Source organism: Haplochromis burtoni, unplaced genomic scaffold, assembly GCF_018398535.1.
Source record: "Haplochromis burtoni strain Fernald_Lab_line unplaced genomic scaffold, NCSU_Asbu1 Contig_184, whole genome shotgun sequence".
NCBI classification, from domain to species: domain Eukaryota; kingdom Metazoa; phylum Chordata; class Actinopteri; order Cichliformes; family Cichlidae; genus Haplochromis; species Haplochromis burtoni.
Window position 1 is genome coordinate 447187 of NW_024582545.1, and position 13888 is coordinate 461074.

Genomic DNA, 13888 nt, shown 5'->3' on the forward strand with positions numbered 1-13888 from the left:
ATTGGTTTTATTGGAGGCTTAAGTTGCCATATTTGGACCCAAGAGTTAACTGCTAAGTTATTTAGTTAAACCAGTATATCATCTGTAAACTGTAGGAGAGCAATGCAGAGGCACAGTAAAGGCACAATAAAATACAACACAATCAGTCACTAAAACTCCACATGGATTTATACAAACATTCAACCATCTATAGATCCCAAAAATGTAAAGTCGGGAATATTAACATGTGACTTTGTGGGGATTTACTCACTTTTAAAGGCAGACTCAAATATCCCTTAGAGCTTTCTTTCTAATAACCTCGGCAGCCTATTTTTGGGATGCTGCCAAGACACTGAATCTTAAGATTTGCCAGTTGGATGTGAAGATAGGTATGAGGTGATGCGGGCTGGCATACGAGATCAGATGAAGTGCCAGGTTTTGCAGCTGAGCTTGACTTCATGACCTGTCTGAACTACAGCTGCTTGATTTTATAGACAGATTTTATTTCCCGTGTTTATTAGTTGCTTGTGCCAGACTTTCAAACAGGATCACATTCAGGGTCAGTTTTATCTTCAAATAGCAAAACAGTGGAAAATTATTTCTCACGAGGGGCCTCAATTTTAATTGCATCACTTTGCAAACTGTACTGGTAAGCGCAGGTGTTGCTCGTTTGGCCCCAATCGTGTGTTTCTTGCCTCTGTAGGCTTTCTGAAGGCGCTGCAGTTTATCAGAAGGCTTATCAGTGCTGATAAACGATGGCTAAGTGACAAAAACAAGACGAAATTTGAAGTTATCCTTTAATATTACCATGAAAAAAAAAACAACAACTGGAGAAAGATATGGCATAATATTTATAAAGATATATACAAAATAATACTGTACATGAGCACAAAAAGGAAGGAATAACAAGTTTTCTGATTTCTGAGTGTAAATATGAGCGAAATTAATGTACAGCGTTCTGCATTATAAACATTGGAACGGTTGAAAACTATAGAAAAGCTTAAGAGCTGGACTCAATCTGGACTGTGCTCATAATATATATATATGTACTGCTGCATTCAACCACATTCTCTCTTTCTCTTCCTCTCTCTCTCTCACACACACACTCTCACACGCACAGACAAATACATTCACGATTGGGGTGAAATCCAGTCGCTCTGATTTCAACACAGGCACACCTGGACTGGCTAAGATTTAACCACCTGTAGTGGCTTGTATGGCTTGTTCAGCGTCACACTTCGCACATTGTGTCTGCAGCACACACACACTTGCTGCCTCTGTGAGTGTGTCCACTGTAAAAAAAACAAACAAAAAAGGAAGGTTTTACGTGTGTGCGAGTTTGTATTATTAATGCTCCTCTGTTTGTGTGTCCATATTCCCTCCTTCTGTCCTTCTGAGGATAAAGTGCTGCAGAGGAGGAGAAAGTGTCGCTCAGTTCTCGGACATGCTGCTGAAATTCTTGAGCTGCAGCAGCGACAGCAAAGAAAACATTTTCTTGACTCCTATATGAGAATGCAAGAATTAGAGACAGATGCGAGATGGACGTGTCTTAATGAAATTGCGTCCTGTGTGCTTTTAGCTTGTGCAGTCTGCCACTAGCTTTGAGCTCTCGGCAGTGGAAACAGGTAGGGCCTCAATCTTAGTCCCCGTCCCTTAAAAACCTGCTCTCAGACCTGTGCGACCCAATCATCCACACCTAGAAGATGGGAAACCAACATCCGTCACGTCAGCTGTCCCTCCGGTGCTGTTTTTCTAAATTACTCATCTACCAATTGCAGTCTTTCTTGAGTAAAGTGAGAACTTTGCGGCCCAAACTTGCTTTCCAAGGCTTGACAAAGCTCTTCATGTTGACCAGGAAGCGGCCCCGCTTACGATCCAAGTGGCCAGCCACCAGGTACTCCACGCCTGTGAGGAGAGGTCAGAGGGGTTAAGCACATTTTGGATGTTACCAATGAACAAAGTTGGATGTGCGATTCTTGCCTGGATTGAGGATAGGGCAGGTGCAGCCCCGTGCGGTCCAGGACTCGGGGTAAAGGGTGACGCGACCGCGCTGTATCTTCATTTTGGTGTTCTGACTGAGTACCTTCTGAACTTTGACCTCCACCTCAGCATGGGAGCCCTTATCGTGAGCTGTTAGCACTCTCACCTTCAGCACTGGAAGTCAGGGAGAAATGCAACAAGACCTTCAGAGCTGGAGTGTTGTTACACCAGAACAACTGCTTTCTGCATTAAAATGCGACAAAACAACGTGATCCATGGAAGGAGGCTGTCGTGGAAAGTTTGGTTACTGGATGAACTTCAAACAAAGTTTTAACCTGATCAGTTTGAAACTCAGATCAGGTCCCCCCCCCCCAATGGGCTGGAGCAGAATTAATCATTCCTCTGAATGCTGGGACTTTTTAAAGTAAAGAAAGTGAATTGTGACGCTTTCTTCAGACATTCATGAAGGTGAGCACGACTAACAACTCGTTAGCCAACTTAGGCTTTTCCTCCTTTGTGACTTTAATAATGACCATAATTTATAAAATTAACTTCAGGTTTTATTCAGTGTGACCTTAAACTAGAAACTGAGATCATAAACTCAACTGGAAAATGCTTTTAGAGGTCATGGAGCGAGGGTTAAGGCTTTTTGGAATCAGAGGAGTCGCCCCCTGCTGCCCATTAAACAGAATGCAAATGCTGTGAATGATTTGACCTGCATTAGGTAGTGAACATGAGCAGACAAATATCAGCTGAGCAACTAAAGGTAAACATCAGGTTCTTGCTTGTTTTAATTATTTTTCTTGTATGCTGTCTTTATATTTGTAAAGAAGAGTTAACAGGGTACAGGGTGGTTGCCTGAAGTTTGCATGAAAGATGCCAAATTGTCTGCAAACACTTGCCAACTAATCTCTAAGCCATGGTTGGGCAAGTCCAGGCCTCGAGTGCCAGTGCCCTGCAGGTTTTAGATATCACCCTGGGTCCACAGACCTGAATCAAAAGATTAGTTCATTACCAGGCCTCTGGAGAACTTCAAGACATGTTGAGGAGGTAATTTAGCCATTTGAGTAAGTTGTGTTGAATCAAGGACACATCTAAAACCTGCAGGACATTGGCACTCGAGGCCTGGAGTTGCCTACCCCTCTAAGCAGTAGTGAAACTCTGAGAAGCGAACAGCAGACTAAAAATGGAAAAGATTCGTCTTCAAAACAAAAGCTGCACCTTTTGAAAGGTTTTGGTTTCAGCGGTAACATTTAGTTTGAAGGCAAAAGTTTGCCATTTATGATGTGCGTTCCACTTTTTAGCTAATTACTGCTTTTAGCTAACTTCCTCAATGCAAGCTACAGGCAAAAAACCCCCAAAATAAATCTTCAAAAACAAACAAAAAAAATCTTGACTTTTATTTTGTTTTTGTAATTTTTTTAATGAACCATTTTATTACAGGTTCTGTTTAATGTTTTGTTTGCTGTAACATATTCATTTACCAACTTGTGGGATAAATAAAGTATGTATAATTAAAATACAAAGACAGACTGAATCAATGAGCATGAGTATAACAATGTTAGACACAAATACAGTAAAATAGATGATTTACATTTAAATGCATTAAACTAATCAGGTAAAGCCAGGCTTATATGAGTTACAGTGCATGTTTGGAGATGTTTGAATGCTTACCGTATGCATAATTCATGGTGCAAAAGAGTTTGCTGTTGGTCAGACTTTGCTCTTGGCACTCACACTTCTCTGCAGGGGGGACATGCAAGAACAGTTTCATATTTGTAGCATAAATAAATAACTTTTTCTCTATGTGTGTGTGTATGTGTGTGTGCGTGCGTGTTGCCTCAGATACTGTATGTGATGTCCTAAGACTAATAATAAGTACAGTGTGTGGCGTCCAGTGAGGAATGTGCCAATAAAAGCTGGAGTTACAGTGTGGTGGTACTGAGGGTCTGCGAGAAGAGACCTCCACTTGGAAACTGTCCTCGCACACACACACACACACACACACACACACACAGTCATGTTTCCATCCTGGAATCTGCATACCTCAACTTTCAAGCATGTCTTCATACAGCAATGTAATGATTTAAATTACGGGAACTTGCCTTTTGTCCCTAATGTCCCCACAACATGAGTAAAACAAGCACACACTCACACACATCTTTGTTCAATGTCTTTCTGAGAGCGTAGCCAGACTTTCATTACTTAAACATTAACACTTGGTCAGTGGACCGTGAAGGAGGATAAACCATACACACATGGACGCACGCTCGCACACACACACTCTCTGTATTGTACCTAAGTGAAGAGCAGAGAAGAGTTCGTCCGTTCTGAAGATTCTGACTGACTCACTGGCGTTTCTGTCCAGGTGGTACAACTCCAGATCAGAGCTGCAACACAACATCGGCATACATGTTATCATAAAACAGGAATTATAGCATCGAAATACACTTAAAGTTCTTAAAGTCAACATCTCTTTAAGCAGAAAAAAAATTCTATGTATATTTAAGGCTACGTACAATTACATGAAAAACATGTTTGACTATTTTAACAGAGCAGACATACTGCCGAGTGATGATACCATACTAACATATTCTCAGTCTCGACCCTGCCTTTGTACTTGCTGTACAAAAACTGGGCAGATATTTGATAATATAAGGACACAAGGTCATGACTAAAAAAAGTTCAGTGCTTCTGTTTTTAGGCGCTACAGTTTTGTTATCAGGAGATAAAAGTTCTTACTCACCCAAACATGCAGTCTCCAGTAAACGGATCACAGTCTCCTGCACATTCACATGGACGGCATCCGTATTCGTGAAAGCCCCAGTATCCCACCATGCACCTGTCACAGTGGGCTCCACCGACGCCTGGTTTGCAGATGCAGTTCCCGTTTGCAGGGTCACAGAGCGAGCCGTCTGCCAAGTGGAAGGGCATTGAGCCCATGGGGTGACAATTACATGCTGGGGAAGAAAAAGGTGAAATTAAATTAGATTGGAAGGCTTTTAATTGTAGATGATACCAAAACATCATCTTTGCACTATCTGACAGGCGAGGTACATACTGGACATGTTGTCAGTTCATTACTGAATTCATAGTCATAAATTCTTATGTGCGTGGTATGTTGTTGATCTGAAAAATTCAGAAACTGATTTTCCCACACAACCATAACTAGGGTTTATAGAAAATGGTTAGAAAAAAGAAAAATATCAATCATTAGTGATTCTCTGGGGTAAATATCTTTTGTTGGAGAATGGCCAGAGCGCTTTGACATGATAGGACTCAAATGATCACTTATTAGAGCCAAAAGATGCAGAAGAGCATCTCAAACCTTGAAGCAAATGAGCTACAGCAGCAGAAAACCACATTAAGTGCCACTTTTGTTTGCAGAATCTTATTGAATCAATGCTATGAAGAATTGAGGCAATTCTTAAGGCAAAAAGAGTGTCAAATCTGGTACCAACGGGGTGCTGGTTTAGCTCAGTTTGTTGAGCAGGTGACCACATGCCATACGGCTGAGAGTGGCCGGCCTGGGTTCGAGTCGACCCGCTGCCCTTTGCGGCATGTCTTCCCCCCTCTCTCTGCCCCTGCTTTCCTGTCCTGTTTTCACAGTGTCTATCAAATAAAGCTGAAAAAGGCCCCCCAAAAATCTGGTACCAACAAGGTGTACCTAATGAAATACCTGTTCAGAAATACTACACAAAAGACTAAAGAAAAGCAGTGAGCAGTGAGTCCAAAGGTCTGACAGTCTGCTGATTAGCAAATTGCTATTTATCACCTGCACTTAAGTATTTCATCAATTGCTCTATTGTCTGCTTTTGTGGCAGCCACTTAAAACACAAAGGCGTCTCTGTGTTTTTAATCACATGAAGACAGATGTTTATACTTCTTCATTTGTGATCCTAAGCTTTTTCCCCAAAGTCTATCAATATGCTTTTAAGGTCTAGAACTCAAATTAATCCTCCTCACATGGATAGATGAACAAATACATACAGTAAAACTCTCAGCCCTCTAATTGTGTACCGATAGGGTGTTTTTCCAACAACCTCCAAAAACAATGAACACACCTTATTACACACCCACCCATATTTCCATTGGACGTCTGAGAAAACTGCTGTCTGCTGGGACCCGGAGTTGTCAGGCCTCCCCCATAAATAAACCGCAGAGAGAAACAAAGAAGGGGTGTTGTTTGGAGTCATTTGTCTTGTGTTTAATGATGCTTGAAGCCTGACTGCCAGTAAATGACTACTTACTGTACACCCAGAAGCTCCCTCAAGCTCCTTTTTCAAATAAATCATGGCGGAGAAAAAAGAAAAAACAACAACTTTAAGCCAGAGGTCTGAATCAGGCAGTTTTCTCAAACCGAACTGAATGTGTTAAATTCACATCGACGACTACAAACAAATGAGATGGCATGCTTTTAGAAACAAAGATTAGAGTTCATTCCTGACCTTAAAGCATGTTTGCCTTCAAACTGTTATCAGAGCGCTTCACGGACTTTATTTGATAAATTGTTCCGAAATAGAAATACAACAGTCAACATGAAAAGTTTTTAAAGCTTATCAGTTTATATAGGCGTTTTCCCCACCTCAGCAGTGAAATGCACACGAATGCTTGAAGTTTACGTTGCTCTTTTGCTGCTACTCTCTCTCTCGGCTTTCTGTGCTATCAGAAGGTTAAAAAGCCTAAAAATGCAAACAACAACAACAAAAAAACAAACAAACAAAAACAAACTCTATGCTAGTTAAAGTTTGAGATAAAAAGACTGAATTTGGTCTCAGGGGCAGCAGCCTAAGCAGAGAAACCCAAACCTTCCTCTCCCCAGGTCTTAGCCAGCCTAAGACCTGGGGAGAGGAAGGTTTGGAAGATGTAATCTCCTAAGTTTGTCCTTGGTCTGGTTTGGGGCCTCCTCCCGTGAGGAAATACCAAGACCATCTCACCCAGGAGCCACCCAGAAGGAATCCTAGTCAGCTGCCTCCTTTCGATGTGGAGTAGCTGACGTATTCCTAGCCCCTGCTGAATAATTTAATTCTTTATCCTACCACTAAATGTAACTGAGCCTCCAGGAGCTCCACAAATGATTTTTTTAAGCTCCTAGCAAACACTCAAACAAAAACAAACCACAACAGTCACATAACTTACTTGGCAGAAACAATAAAGATAATCAATATCTATAACGTAAGCCATGTCCACCACACAGTTCTTTTCAGTTAGCTGCTCCCATTAACTGATCCATGTTGGGAGGTAAGCTAATGCCAGTTAAGATTAGTCACAAGAAATCTAGTTTTATCTAAATAGTTTTATAAAAAGGAACACATCATGCCACGATCTAAAGAAACACCTGACAAACAAAGTCACAGACATCTATCAGTCTGGAAAGGGTTACAAAGCCATTTCTAAAGGTTTAGGCCTCCAAGGAACCATGGTGAGAGCTGTTATACACAAATACAAAAAACATGAAACAGTGGTGAAGCGTCCTAGGAGTGACCGGCCAACCAGAAGTACTCCAAAAGTACAGTGATGACTCCTCCAGGAAGTCATAAAAGACCCCAGAAAAACACTAAGGAACCACAGGCTTCACATGTCTCAGTTAACGTCAGAGTTCCGAATCCTGAATCCGACTGAGATCCTGTGGCATGCTCTTAAAAAGGCAGCTCATGCTTGAAAACCTTCCAATGTGGCTGAATTACAACAATTCTGCAAAAGATGAGTGGGCAAAAATTTCTCCACGCCGCTGTAAAATACTCATTGCCAGTTACTGCAAATGCTTGTTTGCTGTTGTTGCTGCTAATAGGTGGACCAACCAGTTATTTGGTTTAGGGGGCAATCACTTTTTCGCACAGGGCCATGTAGGTTCCCCCTACCCTTAATAATAAACGCCTTCATTTGAAAATGCATTTTGTGTTTACTTGTGTTATCTTTGTCTAATATTTAAATTTGTTTGATGATCTGAAACATTTAAGTAGGACTTGAATGCTAAAAAATAGAAATGAGGAAGTGGGCAAACACTTTTTCCACACCGCTGTAAATACAATAACAGGCGACGGGAGTTACATGACCCAAACTGTGCCTTTGACCCAAGAGAACGATGTCAACTGTCAAACCAAACAGTTTATCAGACAACTCACCCACACAAAGATAAGACTGGACTCCATCAGAAGACCTAGCAATACAGTACCAATAAAATCATAAAGATATCACATTTATATCCTTTATAGATGTGGGCATGTAAAAAAGGCCATATCAGCACTCTTTCTTAGGAAGCATCCTGCACAGGTAAATAATTAATAGAGATCACAGCGCCACCTCAGTGCCATTTAAAACCAAGACACGTGTGACGGTGTGTTTGGCAAGCGTGTGAATTTTCATATTTGTGTGAAAATTTATGACCACTTGAAGGATTCACAATGCAACAACTCCTGTAAGCAAATATGTGCGTCTAAGAAACCTGTCAGCTGCAAGAGCTCTGACAATGAAGACTTTATGAGCGTGTGCTGAGACATGATACGACACCTGCCCGAACAACCACGAGAAAACCCACTACAGACATAAATCCCCACACACACAAACACACACTGTAACTCTCCCTCCTGATAAACGGCTTTGGTGTGTACCAGCTTGCGTGAAGCTTGACAAGAGTGTTTTCTTTCGCGGGCCCCTCAGAGGCTGGAATGAAAAAAATGTTCCTCACAACGGAGGGAAATTCCTCCATTGTCAGCGAGCTGCTGCAGTGGGATTACACAACCTGAACCTTCATTTTAGGGGTTCTCCAAGCATGTTGTTGCTCCTTTTTTCTAATCAGTCAGCCTTCATTAGTTATTATCCCAGAGGTGAGTTTTTGGGTGTAAAGCACCGAACCTAATGACTGAAATCACACCTGCTGTAAAGAAGGCATGCATCTGTTTCTGTGACCTTATCAGAGATGCAGAGATATGAGAAAACGTCAGAAAATCTGGAAGGACAATAAATGAGGTTGTATAAGTCCATACAGTATGCAATTTATCAACTACTCACTGTTCCTGAACTGCCAGACAGAACAGCAAGAGACTTGGTACACATGCTGCAGGACATGACAAGCTTAAAAAGTTATGGAACATCACAGGTGGCATGGTCTCCATATTTCAGAAACTGCTTGTCTACTGGAATTTCCCCAAACATCCATCTCTTGGGCAACAGTAACTCAAATAGCCACCTGCTACAAGCAAGAGATGCAGAAGAGCATCTCAGCCCTTAAAGCTGATGAGCTACATCAGCAGAAGACCATACCAGCTTCCAGTCCTGTAAGTTAAAAACAGGAAACTCGGGCTACAATCTGCATAGCCTTACTAAAACTGGAAAATGGTCATATAATGAAATATATGATGATATAATGGTGTTTGTTTAAACACCGCCTGAGCATTGTCGCTGACCATGTCCATCTCTTTATGACCACAGTGTTCCCATCTTCTGATGGCTGCTTCCAGCAGGATAACACAGGACAATGAGTTCACTGTACTCATACGGCCTCCACAGTCACCAGATCGCAGTCCAATAGCGCTCATTTAGGATGTAGTGGAACAGGTGATTTGCATCATGGATGTCAACATGGACCAAAATCTCTGAGGAATGTTTTCAGCAACTTGTTGAATCTGCGCCACAAAGAGTTAAGGCAGTTCACAAGGCAAAAAGGGTTCAACTTGGTAGCAGGAAGTTGTACGTAACAAACTGGCCAATCAGTGTCTATAAAAAACAGACAAAGCCACTGTGACATCGCCCACTGGTTAGTGAATTCATACACAAGTGAAGCTTTCAGATGTGTTTCCACCATTGCTATTTTAGTGTACCAAAACCAGACATGACAAGTAGATCTGAAACCCAGAACACTGCACACTCATACAGTAACAATGTATCAACCATAAGGTGATGGAGAAGCACACCCTGTTTTATCCTCCTGTTTGTCTCCAATTAGGAATATGTGTTTAATACATGACTATAAATCCTGATGAATTAATCATCTGTAGCCCTAGTTTAAAGTTAATTTTAACTGTGTTTACTAAGGTCACAGATTCAGGGAGCTGAAGGGTTGCTTTTGACCTTTCTTGCAACCAGAGGAGTCCCCCCCTGCTGGCTGCTAGTTTCATGGCAGGACTTTCTTCTAGAGCAGGGGTGTCAAACTCAAATACACAGTGGGCCAAAATTCAAAACTGGATCAAAGTCGCGGGCTAACATTAATATTCAATGAAAAAAAATCTTCCTCCAAATATAACAAGGAATCTTTTCTTATGGACTCAAACAAGTTTTGCTGAAAAACTGAGTATGGAACAAGCAAAGCTTAATACTAAACAATATATAAAACTTATATAAACGTATATATAACTTAATATTGCACACATGCAAAATCGAAATTCCAATTAAATAACACATCAGTGGAATTCATTTCTTAAATAAAAATTGTATTTGCAGCCAAAACACCAACAGAGCATTCTGGGAATTGTAGTATTAGCAGTACATGAACTGTATAATACCAGCAGGCCAGCTCTAATAGTAATTTTGTATGGCTTCGCGGGCCAAATGTAATTAGGCTGCGGGCCAAATTTGGCCCGCGGGCCAGAGTTTGACACCTATGTTCTAGAGTAATGCTGTTACGTTAACTAACAGCGACTCTAACTACAACTCTCTAACTACAAAGAAGTTATTTTTTTAAACTTTATTGTTAATTTTCATTCTATTTTTTCTGCTCATGAACTTCTGTTTTGAAGTGTTGAGTTTGGCATTTTGCCTCAGCTATCTTAGTTTGGATAAGCAAAGAGTGGATCCTCCTGAAGAACCTAGGACTCTGCACACTCATACAGTAATAACCCTTCTGTCACAAGGTTTCTCTCTTACTGTCGATTATCATTTATTTTACTCTGAATAGGATCATAATTTCCAAAACGCATAAGGCTGTGTAGTAAAAATGACTGGAAACTACTGAATTATATTATAAACTAAACTGATGTGTTAATGAGGTCATAAATCAGGTAAGAAATTGGATCATTTTGGATTCGTATGACCAAAATACTCCCCACCCCTCTGGTGGCCATTCATATACAGTCTGTCTTTTGTAGAGCAGAGCTGCAGACACTTTTTCTTGTTTTTCAGACATGATTTATTCATGCCCAGACACAGATTTGCTGCTGAGTATTTTACAGGTTCTTATAAATGTCTGCTTGTATTTATCTTGAAATGAATCTCTTGAATTATATGTTGCAGCTTTAAGGCAGGGATGACTCCTGGAGTTGCTTTCTCACTGCATATGCTTTATTTCACAATCAGATCATAACAAAAACATACAGCATCTCCTCTCCAACTCCTAGCCCATCGCTGCGGTGGAAAAAGAACAACTCCAAAACCCCTTCGAGGAACATACGTACAAAAGATTTTCCTGACACACCAATGGGGCGTTCAATGCCATCTTGTAAATATGAGTACTCTGGCAGAATAACAGTTCAAATGAAAAATATACCAGAACAAACAAGCAAACAAAAAAGAAGTGTGGGGTACCTTTGAACCAATGAACAAAGTATAACAATTCATACTTTTTAACATAACCTGGCCCCGTCAATATGTGTATCTCTCACATATATAATGCACGATGAAATCAAACCCTGAAAGACGGCAAATTGGGCTGATAGCCAACATGTTCTTCCCTCTGTGTTTTTGAACGGTCTGCTGCTACTTGATACTCTTTAGGTTTTAATGGGATTTGCTTGCACACACACAACACACACACACACACACACTTTCCTTGGCGTTCATTTCCAGCATACCTGTGGGGATGAGTTCACAAATCTGACAGATAATCAGAGGGAGACTGTAGCCACCGGTCTGTGTTTATGGATGACTATCTCATGTTTACTTAACAGACACACACACACACTCACACACACACACACACACACACACACAGTGACGGAGAAAGGACCGTCACACATTCACAGCTAACAATCAAGCTCTGAGTCACATCTTAAAAATGGCAGAACAAACCGAGATGGACAAGCAGGAGTTTTATGATGAACTTTGAGTCAAGACACAAGTATGCCTCCATCTGATGATTAACTATGGAGTAACTGGATGGAGAATGGGGCATCTGCTGCCTCTGAGACACACACACACACGCACGCACGCACGCACGCACGCACGCACGCACGCACGCACGCACGCACACACACACACACACACAGGTGCCCGTGAGGACTGAGTGTTATGCAGCATGTTCTGGCTTGTGATCTCCGTCCTCTGCATTCCTGAGAAAAATCAAAGGGCTGTGCCAGTGTGGTGCATTTGTCACCACTGGTCTAATGCTGTGACTCCATATTGAATGTCGTGTGCCAGTGAAATTCCTATTATCATTCCAAATAGATAGCAGTTTTATCAAATATACTGTAGAAAGTAAATGGACAGTCAAGAACACGGCTGAGCTTTTAGCTGCTCTTTCACATTTAAAAAAAATACTTCTGACCTCTATGAAAGCTCTGAGAAATGTTTCCAGCACCTTGGTGGATCTGTGACATGAAGATCTAAGACAGCTCTGAAGGACAAAGGGTCCAACTTGGCACCAGCAAAGTGTTACCAATGAGGGTATATAGACTTACATCAAGGGTGTCTAACATAGATTAATTCATGGGGCACATACAGTTCATTTTGTGGGCTTATTCATTTTAAATTTACATCTGAAACATTTGACGATCTCTAATAAAGTTGATGCCACCAACTGTGCTCCTAAAAGTCTGCCTCCCACTATAGTTTAGTAAAATGTGTGTGCAGCTTACGTTTGCAGGAGTCGGGGGCGGCGTGCGGTCGGTTGGGATCTCTGTAAAAGCCTGGCTTGCATTTCTCACACTGTCGCCCTTCAGTGTTGTGCAGACAATTGCAGATGCCTCCGCTTCGCTGGCCAGACTCTTGCCACGCTGTCCAATCAAAGTGGCAGTTCTGAGCGTGTCCGTTACACTTGCACTCTGGTGTGAGAAGAAGAAGATAGTCATCAAGAATGAAAATATCAGACTGGCAACTGGCTATATGTACAAATGTTTCAGAGAGCATTTGGAGGCTGTTCGTTCTGATATTTTAGTAAAGTATGAAGGTTTTAAATAACCTCCTGGATTTGTTCTAGAGGGCAAATATGGCCGATTATGAGTAAAGACTGCTTTTAAACCATGTATTCTCTTCTCAGATACCTCAAGATGTTAACCTGAACTCAATGACCCTGTTCACCTTTCTGACCTGATTTGCAGCTTCAAATGTGGCAAGCCCAGCTGTAACTGACCAACAAGCACCAAAGGTAGCCAGGATTAGACTCAAATGTTTGCCATTTGTGCCATCGAGGTGCTTGGATCTAGATTTAAGATTTACAGGCTAAGTTTTAATACAAGAGACCTGTGGTGGAAAAAGGTGTGAACAATTTTGTTTGACTCACTCCGACATTCATGCGGCGCTCCCGTCAGTCCATCGGCAGGCTGCCACGGTCTGTCGTTGTACAGAGGAGCGCAGCGCTCGCAGTGATCACCTGCAGTGTTGTGTCTGCACACACACTTCCCATGGACCTGTGAGCGAGAGCTCATTAGCAACAAGCAGCATGATAGACGGAGGTAAAGATGGACAAATAGCAGGAACAAAGAGGTCAGTGTGATGGAAAGGACAAGCTTCTTCACTCTCTCTTAACCACTTTCTTCCTTTTTTTTTCAAAATCGCTCCTATTCTCTTGGTCCAAAATCAGTGAATGGAGATTTATTGTTTGGCTTCATGGCTAGAAACGGGAATGGGCCTCAGCTCTGAAAAGCCTGCGTGTGTGTGTGTTTATGAGTATGTGTGTACGAGTGCAAGTATGCAGCGCTGAGAGCACAATAACAATCTCCTTGTCATTCCTGTGAGCTGGAATGCCATGCATGCTGGATAATGATTGAATGGGGGGGGG

General features: G+C 41.6%; 1 protein-coding gene across 1 annotated transcript in view; it reads right to left on the reverse strand.

Annotated features, from left to right (window-relative positions):
- Window positions 1-758: 758 nt before the first annotated feature.
- ntn4 (netrin 4) overlaps window positions 759-13888 on the reverse strand; it is a 30666-nt gene continuing 17536 nt past the window's right edge. The window contains exons 4-10 of the mRNA XM_005934249.3: window positions 13391-13517; window positions 12747-12932; window positions 4706-4919; window positions 4258-4349; window positions 3634-3702; window positions 1960-2133; window positions 759-1884 (exon numbers count right to left, since the gene is read on the reverse strand). Of these exons, the coding sequence (XP_005934311.1) occupies window positions 1745-1884; window positions 1960-2133; window positions 3634-3702; window positions 4258-4349; window positions 4706-4919; window positions 12747-12932; window positions 13391-13517 (1002 nt within the window). The 3' untranslated portion in view covers window positions 759-1744. The remainder of the gene's footprint in view (window positions 1885-1959; window positions 2134-3633; window positions 3703-4257; window positions 4350-4705; window positions 4920-12746; window positions 12933-13390; window positions 13518-13888) is intronic.